The 24,077-nt window shown below is 49.9% G+C and overlaps 1 protein-coding gene across 1 annotated transcript in view; it reads right to left on the bottom strand.

Moving 5' to 3' along the window:
• The window catches only part of ARAP2 (ArfGAP with RhoGAP domain, ankyrin repeat and PH domain 2), a 260,994-nt gene that overhangs the window by 123,882 nt on the left and 113,035 nt on the right, over positions 1-24,077 (bottom strand). Inside the window, 4 exon segments of the mRNA XM_066573206.1 lie at positions 7,085-7,207; positions 8,361-8,535; positions 16,847-17,029; positions 17,227-17,312. Of these exon segments, the coding sequence (XP_066429303.1) occupies positions 7,085-7,207; positions 8,361-8,535; positions 16,847-17,029; positions 17,227-17,312 (567 nt within the window).

Raw genomic sequence — 24,077 nt, 5'->3', positions numbered from 1 at the left:
ACTATAGTTGTGTGACACTTTTTGAGGGCCACACCACAGATATTAAACTTCTTGTTCATTGAATATACGCAGTGGGGTCTTCCCTTTGCTAAAAAGGAAAATAAATTATATTTGGCCTGCAGGCTTGCGCCAATTTATTTCCTGCCTGGGAAATCAAATCACTGGTAATACAGCATGCTGAGGGGTAGGGGTAAGCCTAGAGGACGTGGACGTGGCCGAGGACGCGTAGGCCCAAGTGAGGGTGTGGGCACAGGCCGAGCTCCTGATCCAGGTGTGTCGCAGCCGACTGCTGCGCGATTAGGAGAGAGGCACGTTTCTGGCGTCCCCACATTCATCGCCCAATTAATGGGTCCACGCGGGAGACCTTTATTAGAAAATGAGCAGTGTGAGCAGGTCCTGTCCTGGATGGCAGAAAGTGCTTCAAGCAACCTATCGTCCAGCCACAGTTCTGCGCCGTCCACTGCTGCAAATCCGAATCCTCTGTCTGCTGCTCCTCCTTCCTCCCAGCCTCCTCACTCCACTACAATGACACCTGCTCAGGAGCGGGAACACTCCCAGGAACTGTTCTCGGGCCCCTGCTTAGATTGGGCAGGAGTGGTTCCTCTCCCACCAGAGGAGTTTATCGTCACTGATGCCCAAACATTCGAAAGTTCCCGGGGTCCGGGGGAAGAGGCTGGGGACTTCCGCCAACTGTCTCAAGAACTTTCTGTGGGTGAGGAGGACGATGACGATGAGACACAGTTGTCTTGCAGTGAGGTAGTAGTAAGGGCAGTAAATCCAAGGGAGCAGCGCACAGAGGATTCGGAGGAAGAGCAGCAGGACGATGAGGTGACTGACCCCACCTGGTGTGCAACGCCTACTCAGGACAGGTCTTCAGAGGGGGAGGCAAGGGCATCAGCAGGGCAGGATGCAAGAGGCAGTGCGGTGGCCAGGGGTAGAGGCAGGGCCAGACTGAATAATCCACCAAGTGTTTCCCAAAGCACACCCTCGCGCCATGCCACCCTGCAGAGGCCGAGGTGCTCTAAGGTCTGGCAGTTTTTCACAGAGACGCCTGACGACCGACGAACAGTGGTGTGCAACCTTTGTCGCGCCAAGATCAGCCGGGGAGCCACCACCAACAGCCTCACCACCACCAGCATGCGCAGACATATGATGGCCAAGCACCCCACAAGGTGGGACGAAGGCCGTTCACCGCCTCCGGTTTGCACCGCTGCCTCTCCCCCTGTGCCCCAACCTGCCACTGAGATCCAACCTCCCTCTCAGGACACAGGCACAACCGTCTCATGGCCTGCACCCACACCCTCACCTCCGCTGTCCTCGGCCCCATCCAGCAATGTCTCGCACCGCACAGTCCAGCCATCGCTAGCGCAAGTGTTGGAGCGCAAGCGCAAGTACGCCACCACGCACCCGCACGCTCAATCGTTAACCGTCCACATAGCCAAATTTATCAGCCTTGAGATGCTGCCGTATAGGGTTGTGGAAACGGAGTCCTTCAAAGCTATGATGGCGGCGGCGGCCCCGCGCTACTCAGTTCCCAGTCGCCACTACTTTTCCCGATGTGCCGTCCCAGCCCTGCACGACCACGTCTCCCGCAACATTGTACGCGCCCTCACCAATGCGGTTAGTGGCAAGGTCCACTTAACTACGGACACGTGGACAAGCACAGGCGGGCAGGGCCACTACATCTCCCTGACGGCACATTGGGTGAATTTACTGGAGGCTGGGACAGAGTCAGAGCCTGGGACCGCTCATGTCCTACCCACCCCCAGAATTGCGGGCCACAGCTCGGTGGTGGTATCTGCGGCGGTGTATGCTTCTTCCACTAAAGCACCCTCCTCCTCCTCCTCCCCCTCAACCTCTGTCTCGCAATCTAGATGTGTCAGCAGCAGCAGGACGTCGCCAGCAGTCGGTGTCGCGCGGTGTGGCAGCACAGCGGTGGGCAAGCCGCAGCAGGCCGTGCTGAAACTACTCAGCTTAGGAGATAGGAGGCACACGGCCCACGAATTGCTGCAGGGTCTGACAGAGCAGACGGACCGTTGGCTTGCGCCGCTGAGCCTCCAACCGGGCATGGTCGTGTGTGACAATGGCCGTAACCTGGTGGCGGCTCTGCAGCTCGGCAGCCTCACGCACGTGCCATGCCTGGCCCACGTCTTTAATTTGGTGGTTCAGCGCTTTCTGAAAAGCTACCCACGCTTGTCAGACCTGCTCGTAAAGGTGCGCCGGCTCTGCGCACATTTCCGCAAGTCCCACACGGACGCTGCCACCCTGCGCACCCTGCAACATCGCTTTAATCTGCCAGTGCACCGACTGCTGTGCGACGTGCCCACACGGTGGAACTCTACGCTCCACATGTTGGCTAGGCTCTATGAGCAGCGTAGAGCTATAGTGGAATACCAACTCCAACATGGGCGGCGCAGTGGGAGTCAGCCTCCTCAATTCTTTTCAGAAAAGTGGCCCTGGTTGGCAGACATCTGCCAGGTCCTTCGAAACTTTGAGCAGTCTACCCAGGTGGTGAGCGGCGATGCTGCAATCATTAGCGTCACCATTCCTCTGCTATGCATCTTGAGAACTTCCCTGCAAACCATAAAGGCAGTTGCTTTGCGCTCGAAAACAGAGCCGGGGGAAGACAGTATATCGCTGGATAGTCAGAGCACCCTCCTGTCTATATCTCAGCGCGTTCAGGAGGAGGAGGAGGAGGATGAGGAGGATGAGGAGGAGGGGGAAGAGACAGCTTGGCCCACTGCTGACGGTACCCATGCTGCTTGCCTGTTATCATTTCAGCGTGTATGGCCTGAGGAGGAGGAGAAGGAGGAGGAGGAGGAGGATCCTGAAAGTGATCTTCCTAGTGCGGACAGCCATGTGTTGCGTACAGGTACCCTGGCACACATGGCTGACTTCATGTTAGGATGCCTTTCTCGTGACCCTCGCATTCAACGCATTCTGGCCACTACGGATTACTGGGTGTACACACTGCTCGACCCACGCTATAAGGAGAACCTTCCCAGTCTCATTCCCGAAGAGGAAAGGGGTTCGAGAGTGTTGCTATACCACAGGACCCTGGCGGACAAGCTGATGGTAAAATTCCCATCCGACAGCGCTAGTGGCAGAAGGCGCAGTTCCGAGGCCCATGTAGCAGGGGAGGTGCGTAGATCGAGCAGCATGTACAGCCCAGACAGTGCAACAGTCTCCCCAGTCAAGGCTGAGTCGGCGGGAGCACTGTAAAAGGATGGTGAGGGAGTACGTAGCCGATCGCACGACCATCCTCGGTGACGCCTGTGCCCCCTACAACTACTGGGTGTCGAAGCTGGACACGTGGCCTGAACTAGCGCTGTATGCCCTGGAGGTGCTTGCTTGTCCTGCGGCTAGCGTCTTGTCGGAGAGGGTGTTTAGTGCGGCTGGGGGAATCATCACAGATAAGCGTACCCGCCTGTCAACCGACAGTGCCGACAGGCTAACACTCATCAAGATGAACAAAGCCTGGATTTCCCCAGACTTCTCTTCTCCACCAGCGGACAGCAGCGATACGTAAGCAATACGTATTATGCACCCGCGGATGGAAGCTACGTTCTCTCTCACCATCCAAAACGGGGACATTTCTGCTTCATCAATCTGTGTCTAATATTCCTCCTCCTCCTCCTGCTCCTCCTCCTGAAACCTCAGGTAATCACGCTGAACGGGCAATTTTTCTTAGGGCCACAAGGCTCACTCATCTAATTTTTCGAAACAATTTTTATATGTTTCAATGCTCTTAAAAGCGTTGAAACTTTAACTTGAACCAATTTTTCGTTAAACTGGGCTGCCTCCAGTCCTTGTTACCACTTAAGCCACATTAACCAAAGCGATTAATGGGTTTCACCTGCCATCTTGGTTGGGCATGGCCAATTTTTACTGAGGTACATTAGTACTGTTGGTACACCAATTTTTGGGGGCCCTCACCTACAGTGTAATCATAGCAATTTGTATGTTCTTCACCTGCACTCATGGTACAGAAGTGTGTGTGGGGTTGGCCTACACTTTAGCTACATAAATGTAACTTGGGCCTTGGCTATACTGCAGCTACTGAAATGGAACGAAGACTGCGCTCCCACTATACTGCTGCTTCGGAATTGTTACTGGGGCCTGTCTTGATTGCTACTATTGCTGACATGGAACGAAGACTGCGCTCCCGCTATAATGCTGCTAGTGATATGTTAGTGGGGCCTGTCTTGAGTGCTACTATTGCTGACATGGAACGAAGACTGCGCTCCCGCTATAATGCTGCTAGTGATATGTTAGTGGGGCCTGTCCTAATGCTACGGCTGAAATGTTACGAATTCTGGGCTCTGCCTATACCGCTGCTAATGGTATGTCTCTGGGGTGTGGAAACAGAGGCTTCCCAAAGACATGATGGCGGCGAGGCCATTTCCCACCAATGCGGTTACTGTAAAGGTGCATATAACCACGGACACGTGTAGAGGACACGTAGTGCCTCAAAAACATCCCCCTCCTCCTCCAACAGGGAAAACAAACATTCTTGGCAAATGCCTTTGCATTGGTTCGTCTGGTGGCAGTCCAAGAATTTCACCTTTACCGACACTACAAGAGAGACCCCACACCATCCCCCGCCACGGCCCACTTAATCCTGGCCACATTCCGAAAACCAACAAAATAAAACCGCGCTACTAGGTCTGCAGTCACCACCACATTACCACCAACGCGGTTACTGTTAAGGTACATATTACCAGTCTGACTGGGGCATGCAGAGACACCTTGACAGAATGAATAGTGTGTGGCACATAGGTCCCCCATTGCTATGCCCACGTGTGCAGCTCCTGATGGCGGTGGCACAGGATTCTATTTCTCATTGCTTCAGTACAGCATTGTGGGCTATCGCCCCGCCACTTTTAAAGAGGGTCGCTGCCTAGCCGTGCCAACCTCTGCAGTGTGTGCCTGCGGTTCCTCCTCATGGCAGACGCACTTCTAAATAGACATGAGGGTGGTGAGGCATTAGGGCAGCTGAAGGCTGCGCAGGGACACTTTGGTGTGCGCTGTGGGGGGGAGGGGGGGCGGTTGAGCAGCATGTAACCCAGGAGAAGTGGCAGTGGAGTGTCATGCAGGCAGTGATTGTGCTTTGTTGGAGGTAGTGTGGTGCTTAGCTAAGGTATGCCATGCTAATGAGGGCTTTTCAGAAGTAAAAGTTTTTGGGAGGGGGGGGGGGCCCACTCTTGCCGCTATTGTGGCTTAATAGTGGGACCTGTGAACTTGAGATGCAGCCCAACATGTAGCCCCTCGCCTGCCCTATCCGTTGCTGTGTCGTTCCCATCACTTTCTTGAATTGCCCAGATTTTCACACAAGGAAACCTTAGCGAGCATCGGCGAAATACAAAAATGCTCGGGTCGCCCATTGACTTCAATGGGGTTCGTTACTCGAAACGAACCCTCGAGCATCGCGAAAAGTTCGTCCCGAGTAACGAGCACCCGAGCATTTTGGTGCTCGCTCATCTCTATTGGTAACATAATGGGTTTTAGTAGAGAAAGAAAGAGGATAGAGCGTCATGTGTAATACTGTAACAATTAAAGATAAAGGTACAAGACAGCTATGCACAAGACACAACACTTGAATTGTTTCTTAAGTGAAGCTCCAGACTGCTACCAGCTCCAATCCCCACTTGATACCCATGGGTGACCAATCGATATATTAGACTGATGCATCGCTTGGTATACGGTACTTTAAGTTTCAATAAAATTAGGATATCTTTATCTGAATGGAGAAAATTGGCTTCTACTTCATTGGGAGATAATAGGCTGAAATGGATTTACATATTTTCGGCCTTACATACTATGTTGCTATATTATTTGTGAATGATCAAGCAAAGCACTGGTCTGATATAACAATTATCGTGTACTGGCTCAGCCAGAGAGTCCACTGACAACAGAAATTTAGGATATCATCAACATGTACAATACTTTGTTCTTCAGAAGATGAAGCTGCTGACAGTAGCCTGTCTTAATACATATTTATGGCCGAGTCAAGGGGGATCAGCTCCTGCGCATCTGAAACTTTTTTCACATGATGCATTTGTATGACTTTCCACAAATGTACATTTAGCTGACCAGACATATATTCTTTTTCATTCTGTTGCACATGTTCATGTTGGAGAAGGACCCTATTTCAAAATCTGCGATGGCCTCCTATGCATATAGGGATTGTTTTATCATACACAATAAGGCACACCTAGGTTTTAGAGGTGGAAAGTAGGAAAAAATATTTTGGACTTCCCCAGACCAGGCTGTGAGGGAGGTGTTAAAGAATAAAGAGCAGTAGTATTGCCTTGGAATGAAGTTTATATCACTTGGTCAAGGTGTTATTGAGGATCCAGGGACAGCTGAGTGTAAATGTAATGCTGATCTTCTTACTTGTCATCCAGCTTTCCAGGAGCCCTGAATGCCATGTTTGACTAATCATAGCCATGTATGAGGTATAAATGCTTGCATAACTTTGCAGTTGGCATTCCGGATTCTGGAGGAGCTGAGTGACAATGTAATGATGATTCCAATAGTAGACACCCAACTTTTCAGGAATCCTGCATGTCATGTCTCATTATGGTGTATACATTTCAGCACAACTAGGCACCCTCCCCCCTTGCTATGGAGCCAAGAGCTGTGTGATAACGAGTGGAGGAGAGCCATCATACCTACAGCGGATTGGTGAGAGAGCACCAGAAGTTTCCTCCAGCTCATTAATCAGCAGTTCGTACGGGCGAGCCGACCTGTGATCCTTAGCACACAGCAGAGTAGAAGAGCCGTCTGTACGAACAGCTGATTACTGGGTGCCGGAGAGAACTGCTGCTCCCCCACTTCCACCAAACCCCTGTTCGTACTGACAGCTCTCCTCCCCTGCCATTGATGCATCCCGTCCGACAGCTGTGTGAGAAGGAGATGCAAACCTTCTCACATAGCTGCCAGCTGATCCGAATTTCAGCACGTTCGCTTTGTAGGATGCACTGATTTTCCCCCCACTTTATGGGGAAAAAGTGCATCTTATGAAGCAAAAAATATGGTATATTATATACATTTGCTGTAACATCATATTTAACCAATTTACCTTCTTTTAGTTTTCGGTTAGCTGTCATCTTAGAAGAACTGGAAGGTGCTTTAAACAAGAATCCACAATAAGATAGATTTGAGCTGCTTCCATTCTCTGACAAATCTTCTGATGATTTGAAATCTAAAAAGTTTAAAACAGCTGATTTTGACATTGATATTGCTGCAGAGTCACTGAGGATTGAACCCCTGCATTACATATTTTATGCTGGTTTTTAATTATATTTTGTACTATATGGTAGATTTGAAAATAAAAAACTTAAATCTCCCAGCAAATATAGTATCAATACTATTTCTACTGCGTATATTCTATTTTAGTTTATGAAGTTATGCACATTACAAGTTAGTCTAAAAATAAATGAATTATATATAAGACACTGTGCACAAGTTTTAGGCAGGTTTGGAAGAAATGTTGCAGCAAGAATGCTTTCAAAAGTAAAAGTGATACAAAGGTGAGGTTGTGGAAGACAGTTTAATGCCACAGGTCATTTATCATGGCAAGACTGATCACAGCAACATGACACAAGGTAGTTGTTATTGTTAGCCGTTCAGTCATAACTGTGTCAGTGGAGTGAAATGTACTCCCTATGTTATCAATGGGGCTAGCAATGCTGCCACTGGCTTCATTTGAAATCAAATTAAGATCGGGGCTTGATCGTGGCTATTCTTCTTTCAAGTGGTTTTTCACGGCGTACGGACGAGCGTAAAAATGCATACAGTCGCGTGAAAAAGGCCTAAATATGTAAGAAGAATTGCGCTGTTTTGAAAGCGAAAGGTGGTCATGCTAAATGCTGATTTGATTTAGATTTCTCCTTTATTCAGTCATTTTCCATTTTGTTAATTGACAAAAATAAACTACTAGCACTTCTAGTTTTGAAAGCATTCTTACTTTGCAGCCCCCACAACTGCATAAAACTTGCACAGTACTGTAAGAGTCAGTATAACTTGCATTTCATTAATTTAAAACTTGTTTTATTCTAAGCTGAACAGTCCAATGGGCGGTCCTATCAGTGATTGACAGCTACCTGTGAATGACTGTACATACAGAGGAGGCTGTCAATCAACCTGTTAGGACCGCCCATTTGACTGTTCAGCTCAGAATGTGCAGCATAGCTAGAGTGGGCCCATGACTTTTAATGTCCGTAGACTTTTATTATTCTTAATCCACCCCTGATAGACCCATCCAAAAGTCAAAAGCTATATTAATGGTGGTTGGTTTAAGGCACTACTAATAATAATTGTGGCTGTTATATTCAGTCACCCAGTAAAATCTATACCTGAGAACTTGTTATGATGTAGAAATTCCATTTGTAAGCGTTGTCCAGCCATTTTTGCTAGTAGGTATGGAGTGCTATTGAGAGGATCTCCAGTTGTGCACATGGTATCAGCTCCACTAAATACTAACATCATGGTTTCCAACATATCTGGCTTAGTCACTGCAGTACACAAAGCCTGCAACGAGTTTTAGAAAATACATTAGTTTCCTTTAAAGCAGTGTTCCCCAACTCCAGTCCTCAGGGACCCCCAACAGGTCATGTTTTCATGATGTCCTCAGTACTGCACAGGTGATGTAATTATTGTCAGTGGCTCAGACATTACAACAGTTGTTCTTACTATAGGATATCCTGAAAACATGACCTGTTGGGGGTCCCTGAGGACCATAGGTTACATATATACGGCACGAAGGGAATGAGGCTTGTGTGTAGCTGGCCAAATATGCATCCAAATCATCACCGACTGTCTGTCTGCTGTCTTTAACACCATGTCCTCCCTTTTTCTCAAACTTAACCTTTCAAAAATAGATCACATTGTCTTTTCACCCTCAACCTGTCGACCTCCCCGAACATCTCCATATCAGTATCTGGCACCATCATAACCCCCAGACAGCATGCCTGCTGCCTTGGGGTCACACTGGACTCTGACCTCTCCTCTACCCCCCACATCCAATTTCTGGCTCGAACATGCCACCTGCACCTCAGGAATGTTGCTAAAATCTGTCTGTTCCTGATCACGGACATGCTAAAGACACTCGTTGTCGCCCTCATCCATTTCTGACTCTTCTCAGATGTCTCTGCACTATGCCAGGCTGACCATCTACTACAGAACTCAATTCAAAATCATCACTTTCACCCACAATGCTCTCCTTAGCGCCTCACCTACCTATTGCTTCCCTCCTGTTTATACATCACGCAGCCCATGCGTTCTGCTCTGCTAACACACACAGACTAAACACCGCTCTAATGTGAAGCTCACATGCTCACCTCCAGGACTTCTCTAGAGCAGCACCTATCTTCTGGAACGCTCTACCCCAAAACATCTGGACAATCTCCGACAAGCGGAACTTCAGACGCGCCTTAATGACACACCTCTTCAAAGTAGCATATCAAACCTTCTGATCTAGTCTACCACCCCCATAATATGCCCACTGCCCCTCCCTATGGCTTTCCACTTTTGCCTATCATGTACACTTCCTGCCCCATACCTCCTATACAACCCCCACCCCATTTGTGTCCAAAAAACTGCATATCACATGATATCATATCATTGATCTGTACCCCTTTGCTCCACCGCCTGCCCCTGTACCTTCTGTTATCACCTCCACCCCCTTTGTTTCCAAATAATTGAATACCACATGTAACTCTTGTAATTTCTGTAATTTTCATATTGTTTGTATTCCCCATGTGCCTCAAATGTGCTGGGCCTGTTCACATCAGCATAGGAAACACCCATGCCTTGTTTGAGCTGACCAGTCTATTTAGTCCCACGTATAATTGATCTTACCCACAAAATTGTGCCGTTCAGTACACAATGTCATCCTATTGAGCCTCGGGTACGCAAATATGCAGGAAAATACAGCATGCTGCGTATTGTCTTACCCAACGGAAATGTGGGCGCAAAAACTCTCTATGTGAGGGAACCCAATGTGTTCTTTTGGATGCAGTTTGCGGGTGCAATTTTGCATGTGTGAAAATGCATTCTAAATCACCCAATTAAAGGAGCCCTAAGGCTTCTTTAAACGAGCAAACAATGACAAAATTCACTCATAGACCAGTTCATACGGACAGATAAATTTTAGGGTGGTTTCAGACAACCCTTTGTGACTTACGCTCGCCAGTATGGAGCATTGTTGTACATGAACAAGATTTTTGGTTTTTTTTTTTACGTCCGTTTATACTCTGCGACATAGCGCAGGAGTTTGAAAAAAATAGCGGGAAGATAGGTCCTGCCTAGAGATGAGCGAACGTACTCGTCCGAGCTTGATATTCGTGCGAATATTAGGGTGTTCAGGATGCTCGTTACTCGTAACGAGTACCATGCGGTGTTCCGGTTACTTTCAGTTTCCTCTCTGAGACGTTAGCGCGCTTTTCTGGCCAATTGAAAGACAGGGAAGGCATTACAACTTCCCCCTGTGACGTTCAAGCCCTATACCACCCCCCTGCTGTGAGTGGCTGGGGCGATCAGATGTCACCCGAGTATAAAAGTCGTCCCCTCCCGCGGCTCGCCTCAGATGTCTTGTGAGTTAGCTGAGGGAAAGTGCTGTTGGTGCCGGAGCTGCTGTAGGGAGAGTGTTAGTAGTGAGTGTAGGCTTCAAGAACCCCAACGGTCCTTCTCAGGGCCACATCTATCCGTGTGCAGTACTGTGGAGGGTGCTGTTAGCAGTGTTGCACAAATTTTTTTTTTTTCAAAATCGGCAGTCTGCAGAGCATTGCGCCTTGCAGTAATAGTCCAGGGATAGAAGTGGTGGTTAGGCAGGGAGAGTGTTAGTGAGTGTAGGCTTCAAGAACCCCAACGGTCCTTCTTAGGGCCACATCTATCCGTGTGCAGTACTGTGCAGGCTGCTGTTAGCAGTGTTGCATTTTTTTTTTTTTTCAAAATCGGCAGTCTGCAGAGCATTGCGCCTTGCAGTAATAGTCCAGGGATAGAAGTGGTGGTTAGGCAGGGAGAGTGTTAGTGAGTGTAGGCTTCAAGAACCCCAACGGTCCTTCTTAGGGCCACATCTATCCGTGTGCAGTACTGTGCAGGCTGCTGTTAGCAGTGTTGCATATTTTTTTCTTTTCAAAATCGGCTGTCTGCAGAGCATTGCGCCTTGCAGTAATACTACAGGGAGAGAATTGTGTAGGCAGGGCCAGAAGACATATATTATTGATTGAATATAGTCAGTGGGCCCTCCGTTTCCAAAAAAGGGAAAAATTGTATTTGTCCTGCAGTCTTGCGCCAATTTATTTCCTGCCTGGGAAAAGCAACCGCTGTGCTGCACTTCATATAACTGCATTTCTGTGCAACACATATCTTATCTGATTGAATATAGTCAGTGGGCCCTCCGTTTCCCAAAAAGGGAAACATTCTATTTGTCCTGCAGGCTTGCGCCAATTTATTTGCTGCCTGGGAAAAGTAACCGCTGTGCTGCACTTCATATAACTGCATTTCTGTGCAACACATATCTTATCTGATTGAATATAGTCAGTGGGCCCTCCGTTTCCCAAAAAGGGAAACATTCTATTTGTCCTGCAGGCTTGCGCCAATTTATTTGCTGCCTGGGAAAAGTAACCGCTGTGCTGCACTTCATATAACTGCATTTCTGTGCAACACATATCTTATCAGATTGAATATAGTCAGTGGGCCTTTTCTTTTTAAAAAAAGGGAAACATTCTATGTGCCCTGCCTCTGTCAGTCCTCAGCGTTCTGTGTACGTGTGTGGTGGGTGGAGATAGTAAACAAATCATACACAGCCAGCTACGTTTAACAGCAGGCTTGCGCCAATTTATTTCCTGCCTGGGAAATCAAATCACTGGTAATACACCATGCTGAGGGGTAGGGGTAGGCCTATAGGACGTGGACGCGGGCGAGGACGCGGAGGCCCAAGTCAGGGTGTGGGCACAGGCCGAGCCAGTGCGGTGGCCAGGGGTAGAGGCAGGGCCAGACCGAATAATCCACCAACTGTTTCCCAAAGCGCCCCCTCGCGCCATGCCACCCTGCACAGGTCAAGGTGCTCTACGGTGTGGCAGTTTTTCACAGAGACGCCTGACGACCGACGAACAGTGGTGTGCAACCTTTGTCGCGCCAAGATCAGCTGGGGAGGCACCACCAACAGCATGCGCAGGCATATGATGGCCAAGCACCCCACAAGGTGGGACGATGCCCGTTCACCGCCTCCGGTTTGCACCACTGCCTCTCCCCCTGTGCCCCAACCTGCCACTGAGATCCAACCCCCCTCTGAGGACACAGGCACTACCGCCTCATGGCCTGCACCCACACCCTCACCTCCGCTGTCCTCGGCCCCATCCAGCAATGTCTCTCAGCGTAGCGTCCAGACGTCGCTAGCGCCACAGTTTGAGCGCAAGCGCAAGTACGACGCCACACACTCGCACGCTCAAGCGTTAAACGTGCACATTGCAAAATTGATCAGCCTAGAGATGCTGCCATATAGGCTTGTGGAAACGGAGGCTTTCAAAAGCATGATGGCGGCGGCGGCCCCGCGCTACTCGGTTCCCAGACGCCATTACTTTTCCCGATGTGCCGTCCCAGGCCTGCACGACCACGTCTCCCGCAACATTGTACGCGCCCTCACCAACGCGGTTACTGCCAAGCTCCACTTAACAACAGACACGTGGACAAGCACAGGCGGGCAGGGCCACTATATCTCCCTGACGGCACATTGGGTGAATTTAGTGGAGGCTGGGACAGAGTCAGAGCCTGGGACCGCTCACGTCCTACCCACCCCCCGAATTGCGTGCCCCAGCTTGTTGGTGGTATCTGCGGGGGTGTATGCTTCCTCCACTAAACCACCCTCCTCCTCCTCCTACGCAACCTCTGTCTCGCAATCAAGATGTGTCAGCAGCAGCACGTCGCCAGCAGTCGGTGTCACGCGGCGTGGCAGCACAGCGGTGGGCAAGCGTCAGCAGGCCGTGCTGAAACTACTCAGCTTAGGAGAGAAGAGGCACACGGCCCACGAACTGCTGCAGGGTCTGATAGAGCAGACCGACCGCTGGCTTGCGCCGCTGAGCCTCCAACCGGGCATGGTCGTGTGTGACAACGGCCGTAAGCTGGTGGCGGCTCTGCAGCTCGGCAGCCTCACGCACGTGCCATGCCTGGCCCATGTGTTTAATTTGGTGGTTCAGTGCTTTCTGAAAAGCTACCCCTACTTGTCATACCTGCTCGGAAAGGTGCGCCGGATCTGCGCACATTTCCGCAAATCACACACGCACGGTGCCACCCTGCGCACCCTGCAACATCGGTTTAATCTGCCAGTGCACCGACTGCTGTGCGACGTGCCCACACAGTGGAACTCTACGCTCCACATGTTGGCCAGACTCTATGAGCAGCGTAGAGCTATAGTGAAATACCAACTCCAATTTGCGCGGCGCAGTGGGAGTCAGCCTCCTCAATTATTTACAGAAGAGTGGGCCTGGTGGGCAGCCATCTGCCAGGTCCTTGGAAAATTTAAGGAGTCTACCCAGGTGGTGAGCGGCGATGCTGCAATCATTAGCGTCACCATTCCTCTGCTATGCATCTTGAGAAGTTCCCTGCAAAGCATAAAGGCAGACGCTTTGCGCTCGGAAACAGAGCCGGGGGAATACAGTATGTCGCTGGATAGTCAGAGCACCCTCCTGTCTATATCTCAGCGCGTTCAGGAGGAGGAGCATGAGGAGGATGAGGAGGAGGGGGAAGAGACAGCTTGGCCCACTGCTGACGGTACCCATGCTGCTTGCCTGTCATCCTTTCAGCGTGTATGGCCTGAGGAGGAGGAAGAGGAGGAGGAGGAGGAGGAGGAGGATCCTGAAAGTGATCTTCCTAGTGAAGACAGCCATCTGTTGCGTACAGGTACCCTGGCACACATGGCTGACTTCATGTTAGGATGCCTTTCTCGTGACCCTCGCGTTACACGCATTCTGGCCACTACGGATTACTGGGTGTACACACTGCTCGATCCACGGTATAAGGAGAGCCTTTGCACTCTCATTCCCGAAGAGGAAAGGGGTTTGAGAATGATGCTATACCACAGGGCACTGGTGGACAAACTGATGGTAAACTTCCTATCCGACAGCGCTAGTGGCAGAAGGCGCAGTTCCGAGGGCCAGGTAGCAGGGGAGGCGCAGAGATCAGGCAGCATGTACAGCGCAGGCAGGGGAACATTCTCCAAGGCCTTTGCCAGCTTTATGGCTCCCCAGCAAGACTGTGTCACTGCTCCCCAGTCAAGGCTGAGTCGGCGGGAGCACTGTAAAAGGATGGTGAGGGAGTACGTAGCTGATCACACGACCGTCCTCCGTGACGCCTCTGCCACCTACAACTACTGGGTGTCGAAGCTGGACACGTGGCCTGAACTCGCGCTGTATGCCCTGGAGGTGCTTGCTTGTCCTGCGGCTAGCGTCTTGTCAGAGAGTGCGTTTAGTGTGGCTGGGGGAATCATCACGGATAAGCGTACCCACCTGTCAACCGACAGTGCCGACAGGCTTACACTCATCAAGATGAACAAAGCCTGGATTTCCCCAGACTTCTCTTCTCCACCAGCGGACAGCAGCGATACCTAAGCAATACGTAGGCTGCACCCGCGGATGGAAGCATCGTTCTCTCTCACCATCCAAAACGGGGACATTTCTGCTTCATCAATCTGTGTATAATATTCCTCCTCCTCCTCCTCCTGCTCCTCCTCCTGAAACCTCACGTAATCACGCCGAACGGGCAATTTTTCTTAGGGCCACAAGGCTCACTCATATAATTTTTCTCAACAATTTTTATACGTTTCAATGCTCTTAAAAGCATTGAAACTTTAACTTGAACCAATTTTTCGTTAAACTGGGCTGCCTCCAGGCCTAGTTACCACTTAAGCCACATTAACCAAAGCGATTAATGGGTTTCACCTGCCCTCTTGGTTGGCCATGGCCAATTTTTTGGATGTACATTAGTACTGTTGATACAGCAATTTTTGTGGGCCCTCGCCTACAGTGTAATCAAATGAATTTTTAGCCCACCTGCATTACAGCTGACGTTACATCCGCTGTGTTGGGCAATGCAATGGGATATATTTATGTACCGCCGGTGGCTTCCTGGCACCCACCCATGCTGTGGGTCCACAGAGAATTATAAATGCATCTGTTTCCACATCTAAAGAACCCCAGTCAGACTGGGGCATGCAGTGTGGGCCGAAGCCCACCTGCATTAAGCACGACATTACTACCTCAGCTGTGTTGGGCAATGCAATGGGATATTTTTATGTACCGCCGGTGGGTTCCAGGGAGCCACCCATGCTGTGGGTCCACAGGGAATTATAAATGCATCTGTCTCCACATCTAAAGAACCCCAGTCTGACTGGGGCATGCAGTGTGGGCCGAAGCCCACCTGCATTAAGCACGACATTACTACCTCAGCTGTGTTGGGCAATGCAATGGGATATTTTTATGTACCGCCGGTGGGTTCCAGGGAGCCACCCATGCTGTCGGTCCACAGGGACTTCACAATAGGGAGTTGTACCTGCCTGTGTCTATGAATTAAAAACCGCGGTCTGACTGGGGCATGCAGACACCTTGACAGAATGAATAGTGTGTGGCACATAGGTTCCCCATTGCTATGCCCACGTGTGCAGCTCCTGATGGCGGTGGCTCAGGATTATATTTCTCATTGCTTCTGTACAGCATTGTGGGCTATCGCCCCGCCCCTTTTAAAGAGGGTCGCTGCCTAGCCGTGCCAACCCTCTGCAGTGTGTGCCTGCTTTTCCTCTGGCAGACGCACTTATAAATAGACATGAGTGTGGCGTGGCATGAGGGCAGCTGAAGGCTGGGCAGGGACAGTTTGGTGTGCGCTGTGGACACTGGGTCGTGGGGCGGGGGGGGTGGTTGGTCAGCATGTAACCTAGGAGAAGTGGCAGCGGAGTGTCATGCAGGCAGTGATTGTGCTTTGTTGGAGGTAGTGTGGTGCTTAGCTAAGGTATGCCATGCTAATGAGGGCTTTTCAGAAGTAAAAGTTGTTGGGGGGGGGGGGCACTCTTGCCGGTATTGTGGCTTAATAGTGGGACCTGTGAACTTGAGATGCAGCCCAACATGTAGCCCCTCGCCTGCCCTATCCGTTGCTGTGTCGTTCCCATCACTTTCTTGAATTGCCCAGATTTTCACACATGAAAACCTTAGCGAGCATCGGCGAAATACAAAAATGCTCGGGTCGCCCATTGACTTCAATGGGGTTCGTTACTCGAAACGAACCCTCGAGCATCGCGAAAATTTCGTCCCGAGTAACGAGCACCCGAGCATTTTGGTGCTCGCTCATCTCTAGTCCTGCCCCATATTTCCCGCACATAGTTACATGCGTGAAAGGTAGGGCAGGTACTATCTTTTCTTGCCCGTACAATTAACGTTCAAGAATCCCAATAATGAAAACGAAACCACTGAAATCAACTGAAATCAGTGGTTTCGTTTTGTCCATGATGCGGCCATGATTATTACGGCTGCATAATGCTCATCGTTAGCCGTGTTTACACCTAATGACTATCACTTAAATTTGTGCGATCCGACAATTTTTTTTAACAATAATCGTTCCATGTAAAAAGGTGCTTAGTTTCATGCTACACAGATGCCGGACTGACCACTATGCGAGGGTGTGTGCTCACGTACTGCAGGCTGATAAAAGGTAGACATTGGATTGAAGCCTCAGTAAGGTAGTACGTGCGGCATCTCCTCTCTTCTAAGCAACGGCAGTCAGCGGGACATCAGTGCTCTTCCATTATTAAATCACTGGTGAAAAATAACACATCCACTTTGTGATACTTACACACCTCATTTAGTTGCTGCGGAGTCAGGCTAGGAGAAAGCGTCTTTTTGAATCTTCCTTCTTTGTATTTTTGTGCGACAAATAATCTTCTCTGATTAATAGTGGAGGTCACACAAAGCGCGTTTTCAGGCAAAAGATTTGCTTCCCAGAAGCTATTAACTTTTTCATTTCCCAGAACAATGAAAAGCTACCAAAAGAAAACACGAACAAACCCAAACATAATGAAATCATTTATTATATGTGTTGCTGGTTTCAAGTCTTAGCACTTCTACATTACTGTGGTGATGAAGCTTATGAGCAGACGCCCCACTAAGTTATGGAATAAAAAATCGGCTGTATTTACTTTAATGACAGCAAAGCTAAAGTATAAGTATTGTACTTTACCTCCACCAGTTCATTACTCCAGACTGTCGAATCCAGTTTTAAGCTGTGCACCTTTGAAAGTTTGTTTCCAAGTGTCTTATGCTGACCTTTAATAAAAAACAAAAAAACGGAGATTCATTTAGTGTATTGTATGAAACGAGACTCTCCAAAACGATGGTACTAAAATGTATTATTTGTGTTGTATACACGTATTTCAGAATTTAGTCACTGACAATAGTACATCACATTACTTTGCTAGAACATAAAAATGCATTCAAAATAAATAATTTTATCAACAGGATTGAAAGGCTTAACTGAGTTATGCTTTTGCAAAATAAACCCCAAATTGCTCTAACAATTTTTTTTCTAAGTTAGGGCCCATTTACACGCAACGATTGTTGCTTGAACGAATGAAAGACTCAATTGCTTTTTTGCTTTCAAATGTAGAGTGTTTACATATAAAGATAATTGTTTGAAATCCCCTCCATTTCCCTCATTGGCTATGTAATCACTGTATGCGTTGTTTGCTCAGGTGGGTGTGAGTATGTGTGAAGAATCTTTTGGCAGGAGGTTTTTAATTAGTACAAAGAAAAAGCTACTGTTAACTGAGGCATGAGTCGGGGGGCATTCACAGGAGCGTGTGCATATATAGGTGCGCACAAAACCGCGCACCCATGTACGTGCAAAAAAACGCATGAATGCAGGTCTGTGCAGCATTGCTTTCTATGAGTCCGCGGCTGCTGCAGGTGGCCCCATTGAAAGCAATAGGATGCCAGCAACCCCTGCAATGATTTTCAGGGAAGGGTTTTAAATATAAGCCCTTCCCTAAAAATCATCCCTGGTTTGTGTACAAAAAAAAAGATATATATATATATATATATATATATATATACACACACACTCACCTCTCTGCCGCTGCTGTGTAAATATTCTCCTTGTCACTGAACACCGTGACAGTGTTCAGTGAAGAGGGGACTCCCCAGTGGGGAGTAAAGAATCCCTTGCCACAGCTGTCACAGCTGTCACAGCTGTGGCAGAGGATCGCGATGTTCTCCCATTGCTTTCATTGGGACCGGCGCTTCTGCAGCCCCATTGGAAGCAATGGGCTGCTGGCAAGCTTTGCAGGGATTTTCAGGGAAGGGCTTTAAATCTCTCTCAGCAGGCGGGAATTTAAAATCCCCGCCTGCCGAAAGGGCTGTAACTGATTGGCTGAGTGCTCAGCCAATCACAGGCAGCACTTGTCCATTCATTAAATTCAATGAATGGCCAAGCGCTGCCTGTGATTGGCTGAGCACTGTGACCAATCATAGGAAGCACTCAGTTGTCTTGCAACGGAAGGCTAAATGCTGCCTGTGATTGGCTGAGCACTCGTCTGAAAGCATCTTAATTGTGTTTAGCTGGGCAACCAATCATTCCTCCCGTCAAGTCATTTGAAAGACTGAATGATTGAATGAATGCCGTTTTAACCTGAAGTTCAGCGATAAATGACAGGTAAACAAATAGTGCACGATGGCTGCGCATTTACCCATACTCTTATTGCTCACTTTCACTCATTTGAATGAATTTTGAGTGATAATCATTGCGCGTAAATGGGCCTTAAGGTTCCTTTTGGAAAAAAGCCCTTTCAGGGCCAACTGAGTTAGGCTTTTGCAGATTAAACACCAAATTCCTATAACAATTCATTTTCTAAGTAAGATTCCTATTGGAAAAAATGCCCAATTCATGGCTCTGGTTGCACATTTCTTGACCTGTAGTGCCACCAGTACTTCTGGCCTCAGTGACATTCCATAGAAATGTCACATGGGCTAGAAGATGGCAAGCCTAGAAAAGTACATGGGGCAGTCCTGGTTATGTTTCTTGTTGGGGCTGGCAAAAAGCTGGAGATTGGTTATAGCAGTCATAGAATATGGCGGCTGAGCAGTACAATGAGTAGGCTGGACTATCCTTGGTGCGCTAGCTGGACTATTTTTGCAGGCCTGCATACCTCCCTTAGTACCAACCCTCTCTGTTACTGCAATGTGGCAATGCCCTTCACATTATCAGTGCAGCAAGCTCTCATGCATGCACCGAGAGCTCTGGGACCAGCGCATGCACAATTGCATCTACTGAATCTCTACAAAAGGGACCGATGAACTGTGTATAAATTAGTCCTGGAGCTCCCGACTAGAGATGAGCGAACACCAAAATGTTCGGGTGTTCGTTATTCGGAACGAACTTCCCGTGATGCTCGAGGGTTCGTTTCGAACAACGAACCCCATTGAAGTCAATGGGCGACCAGAACATTTTTGTATTTCGCCGATGCTCGCTAAGGTTTTCATGTGTGAAAATCTGGGCAATTCAGGAAAGTGATGGGAACGACACAGCAACGGATAGGGCAGGCGAGGGGCTACATGTTGGGCTGCATCTCAAGTTCACAGGTCCCACTATTAAGCCACAATACCGGCAAGAGTGCCCCCCCCCCCCCCCCTCCCAACAACTTTTACTTCTGAAAAGGCCTCATTAGCATGGCATACCTTTGCTAAGCACCACACTACCTCCAACAAAGCACAATCACTGCCTGCATGACACTCCACTGACACTTCTCCTGGGTTACATGCTGCCCAACCGCCCCCCCCTCCCCCCCACAGCGCACACCAAAGTGTCCCTGCGCAGCCTTCAGCTGCCCTCATGCCACGCCACACTCATGTCTATTTAGAAGTGCGTCTGCCATGAGGAGGAACCGCAGGCACACACTGCAGAGGGTTGGCACGGCTAGGCAGCGACCCTCTTTAATAGGGGCGGGGCGATAGCCCACAATGCTGTACAGAAGCAATGAGAAATATAATCCTGTGCCACCGCCATCAGGAGCTGCACACGTGGGCATAGCAATGGGGAACCTATGTGCCACACACTATTCATTCTGTCAAGGTGTCTGCATGCCCCAGTCAGACTGGTAATATGCACCTTAACAGTAACCGCGTTGGTGGTAATGTGGTGGTGACTGCGGACCTAGTAGCACGGTTGTATTTTGTTGGTTTTCGGAATGTGGCCAGGATTAAGTAGGCCGTGGCGGGGGGATGGTGGGGGGGCTCTCTTGTAGTGTCGGTAAAGGTGAAATTCTTGGACTGCCACCAGACGAACCAATGCAAAGGCATTTGCCAACAATGTTTTCCCTGTTGGAGGAGGAGGGGGATGTTTTTGAGGCACTACGTGTCCTCTCCACGTGTCCGTGGTTATATGCACCTTAACAGTAACCGCGTTGGTGGTAATGTGGTGGTGACTGCGGACCTAGTAGCACGGTTGTATTTTGTTGGTTTTCGGAATGTGGCCAGGATTAAGCAGGCCGTGGCGGGGGGATGGTGGGGGGGCTCTCTTGTAGTGTCGGTAAAGGTGAAATTCTTGGACTGCCACCAGACGAACCAATGCAAAGGCATTTGCCAACAATGTTTTCCCTTTTGGAGGAGGAGGGGGATGTTTTTGAGGCACTACGTGTCCTCTCCACGTGTCCGTGGTTATATGCACCTTAACAGTAACCGCGTTGGTGGTAATGTGGTGGTGACTGCGGACCTAGTAGCACGGTTGTATTTTGTTGGTTTTCGGAATGTGGCCAGGATTAAGTAGGCCGTGGCGGGGGGATGGTGGGGGGGCTCTCTTGTAGTGTCGGTAAAGGTGAAATTCTTGGACTGCCACCAGACGAACCAATGCAAAGGCATTTGCCAACAATGTTTTCCCTGTTGGAGGAGGAGGGGGATGTTTTTGAGGCACTACGTGTCCTCTCCACGTGTCCGTTCCATGTCAGCAATAGTAGCACTCAAGACAGGCCCCAGTAACAATTCTGAAGCAGCAGTATAGCGGGAGCGCAGTCTTCGTTCCATGTAAGCAATAGTAGCACTCAGGACAGGCCCCATTAACAATTCTGAAGCAGCAGTATAGCGGGAGCGCAGTCTTCGTTCCATGTAAGCAATAGTAGCACTCAAGACAGGCCCCAGTAACAATTCTGAAGCAGCAGTATAGCGGGAGCGCAGTCTTCGTTCCATGTAAGCAATAGTAGCACTCAGGACAGGCCCCATTAACAATTCTGAAGCAGCAGTATAGCGGGAGCGCAGTCTTCGTTCCATGTAAGCAATAGTAGCACTCAAGACAGGCCCCAGTAACAATTCTGAAGCAGCAGTATAGCGGGAGCGCAGTCTTCGTTCCATGTAAGCAATAGTAGCACTCAAGACAGGCCCCAGTAACAATTCCGAAGCAGCAGTATAGCGGGAGCGCAGTCTTAGTTCCATTTCAGTAGCCTTAGTATAGCCAAGGCACAAGTTACATTTATGTAGCTAAAGTGTAGGCCAACCCCACACACCTTTCTGTACCATGAGTGCAGGCGAAAAACATAGAAATTACTATGATTACACTGTAGGTGAGGGCCCCAAAAAATTGGTGTACCAACAGTACTAATGTACCTCAGTAAAAATTGGCCATGCCCAACCAAGATGGCAGGTGAATCGCTTTGGTTAATGTGGCTTAAGTGGTAACTAGGCCTGGAGGCAGCCCAGTGTAACGAAAAATTGGTTCAAGTTAAAGCTCCAACGCTTTTAAGCGCATTGAAACTTATAAAAATTGTTCTGAAAAATTATTTGAGTGAGCCTTGTGGCCCTAAGAAAAATTGCCCGTTCAGCGTGATTACGTGAGGTTTCAGGAGGAGGAGCAGGAGGAGGAGGAGGAGGAATATTAGACACAGATTGATGAAGCAGAAATGTCCCCGTTTTGGATGGTGAGAGAGAACGTAGCTTCCATCCGCGGGTGCAGCCTACGTATTGCTTACGTATCGCTGCTGTCCGCTGGTGGAGAACAGAAGTCTGGGGAAATCCAGCCTTTGTTCATCTTGATGAGTGTTAGCCTGTCGGCACTGTCGGTTGACAAGCGGCTACGCTTATCTGTGATGATTCCCCCAGCCGCACTAAACACCCTTTCCGACAAGACGCTAGCCGCAGGACAAGCAAGCACCTCAAGGGCATACAGGGCTAGTTCAGGCCACGTGTCCAGCTTCGACACCCAGTAGTTGTAGGGGGCAGAGGCGTCACCAAGGATGGTCGTGCGATCCGCTACGTACTCCCTCACCATCCTTTTACAGTGCTCCCGCCGACTCAGCCGTGACTGGGGAGCGGTGACACAGTCTTGGTGGGGAGCCATAAAGCTGGCCAGGCCCTTAAAGACTGTTGCACTGCCTGGGATGTACATGCTGCTCGATCTACGCACATCCCCTGCTACCTTGCCCTCGGTACTGCGCCTTCTGCCACTAGCGCTGTCGGCTGGGAATTTTACCATCAGCTTGTCCGCAAGGGTCCTGTGGTATAGCAACACTCTCGAACCCCTTTCCTCTTCGGGAATCAGAGTGGGCAGGTTCTCCTTATACCGTGGATCGAGCAGTGTGTACACCCAGTAATCCGTCGTGGCCAGAATGCGTGCAACGCGAGGGTCACGAGAAAGGCATCCTAACATGAAGTCAGCCATGTGTGCCAGGGTACCAGTACGCAACACATGGCTGTCCTCACTAGGAAGATCACTTTCAGGATCCTCCTCCTCCTCCTCCTCCTCCTCCTCAGGCCATACACGCTGAAAGGATGACAGGCAATCAGCCGGTGTACCGTCAGCAGCGGCCCAAGCTGTCTCTTCCCCCTCCTCCTCATCCTCCTCATGCTCCTCCTCCTCCTCCTGTACGCGCTGAGAAATAGACAGGAGGGTGCCCTGACTATCCAGCGGCATACTGTCTTCCCCCGCCCCCGTTTCCGAGCGCAAAGCAGCTGCCTTTATGGTTTGCAGGGAATTTCTCAAGATGCATAGCAGAGGAATGGTGACGCTAATGATTGTAGCATCGCCGCTCACCACCTGGGTAGACTCCTCAAAATTACCAAGGACATGGCAGATGTCTGCCAACCAGGCCCACTCTTCTGAAAGGAATTGAGGAGGCTGACTCCCACTGCGCCGCCCATGTTGGAGTTGGTATTCGACTATAGCTCTCCGTTGTTCATAGAGCCTGGCCAACATGTGGAGCGTAGAGTTCCACCGTGTGGGCACGTCGCACAGCAGTCGGTGCACTGGCAGCTTAAAGTGATGTTGCAGGGTGCGCAGGGTGGCAGCGTCCGTGTGGGACTTGCGGAAATGTGCGCAGAGCCGGCGCGCCTTTACGAGCAGGTCTGACAAGCGTGGGTAGCTTTTCAGAAAGCGCTGAACCACCAAATTAAAGACGTGGGCCAGGCATGGCACGTGCGTGAGGCTGCCGAGCTGCAGAGCCGCCACCAGGTTACGGCCGTTGTCACACACGACCATGCCCGGTTGGAGGCTCAGCGGCGCAAGCCAGCGGTCGGTCTGCTGTGTCAGACCCTGCAGCAGTTCGTGGGCCGTGTGCCTCTTATCGCCTAAGCTGAGTAGTTTCAGCATGGCCTGCTGACGCTTGCCCACCGCTGTGCTGCCACACCGCGCGACACCGACTGCTGGCGACATGCTGCTGCTAACACATCTTGATTGCGAGACAGAGGAGGAGGAGGAGGAGGAGTGTGCTTTAGTGGAGGAAGCATACACCTCCGCAGATACCAGCACCGAGCTGTGGCCCGCAATTCTGGGGGTGGGTAGGACGTGAGCGGTCCCAGGCTCTGACTCTGTCCCAGCCTCCACTAAATTCACCCAATGTGCCGTCAGGGAGATGTAGTGGCCCTGCCCGCCTGTGCTTGTCCACGTGTCCGTAGTTAAGTGGACCGTGGCAGTAACCGCGTTGGTGAGGGCGCGTACAATGTTGCGGGAGACGTGGTCGTGCAGGGCTGGGACGGCACATCAGGAAAAGTAGTGGCGACTGGGAACTGAGTAGCGCGGGGCCGCCGCCTCCATGATACTTTTGAAGGACTCCG

The sequence above is a fragment of the Eleutherodactylus coqui genome, chromosome 7 (assembly GCF_035609145.1).
Source record: "Eleutherodactylus coqui strain aEleCoq1 chromosome 7, aEleCoq1.hap1, whole genome shotgun sequence".
Taxonomy (NCBI): Eukaryota; Metazoa; Chordata; class Amphibia; order Anura; family Eleutherodactylidae; genus Eleutherodactylus; species Eleutherodactylus coqui.
Note: the sequence above shows the minus strand (reverse complement) of the source record. Positions and strands in the feature narration are given on the sequence as shown.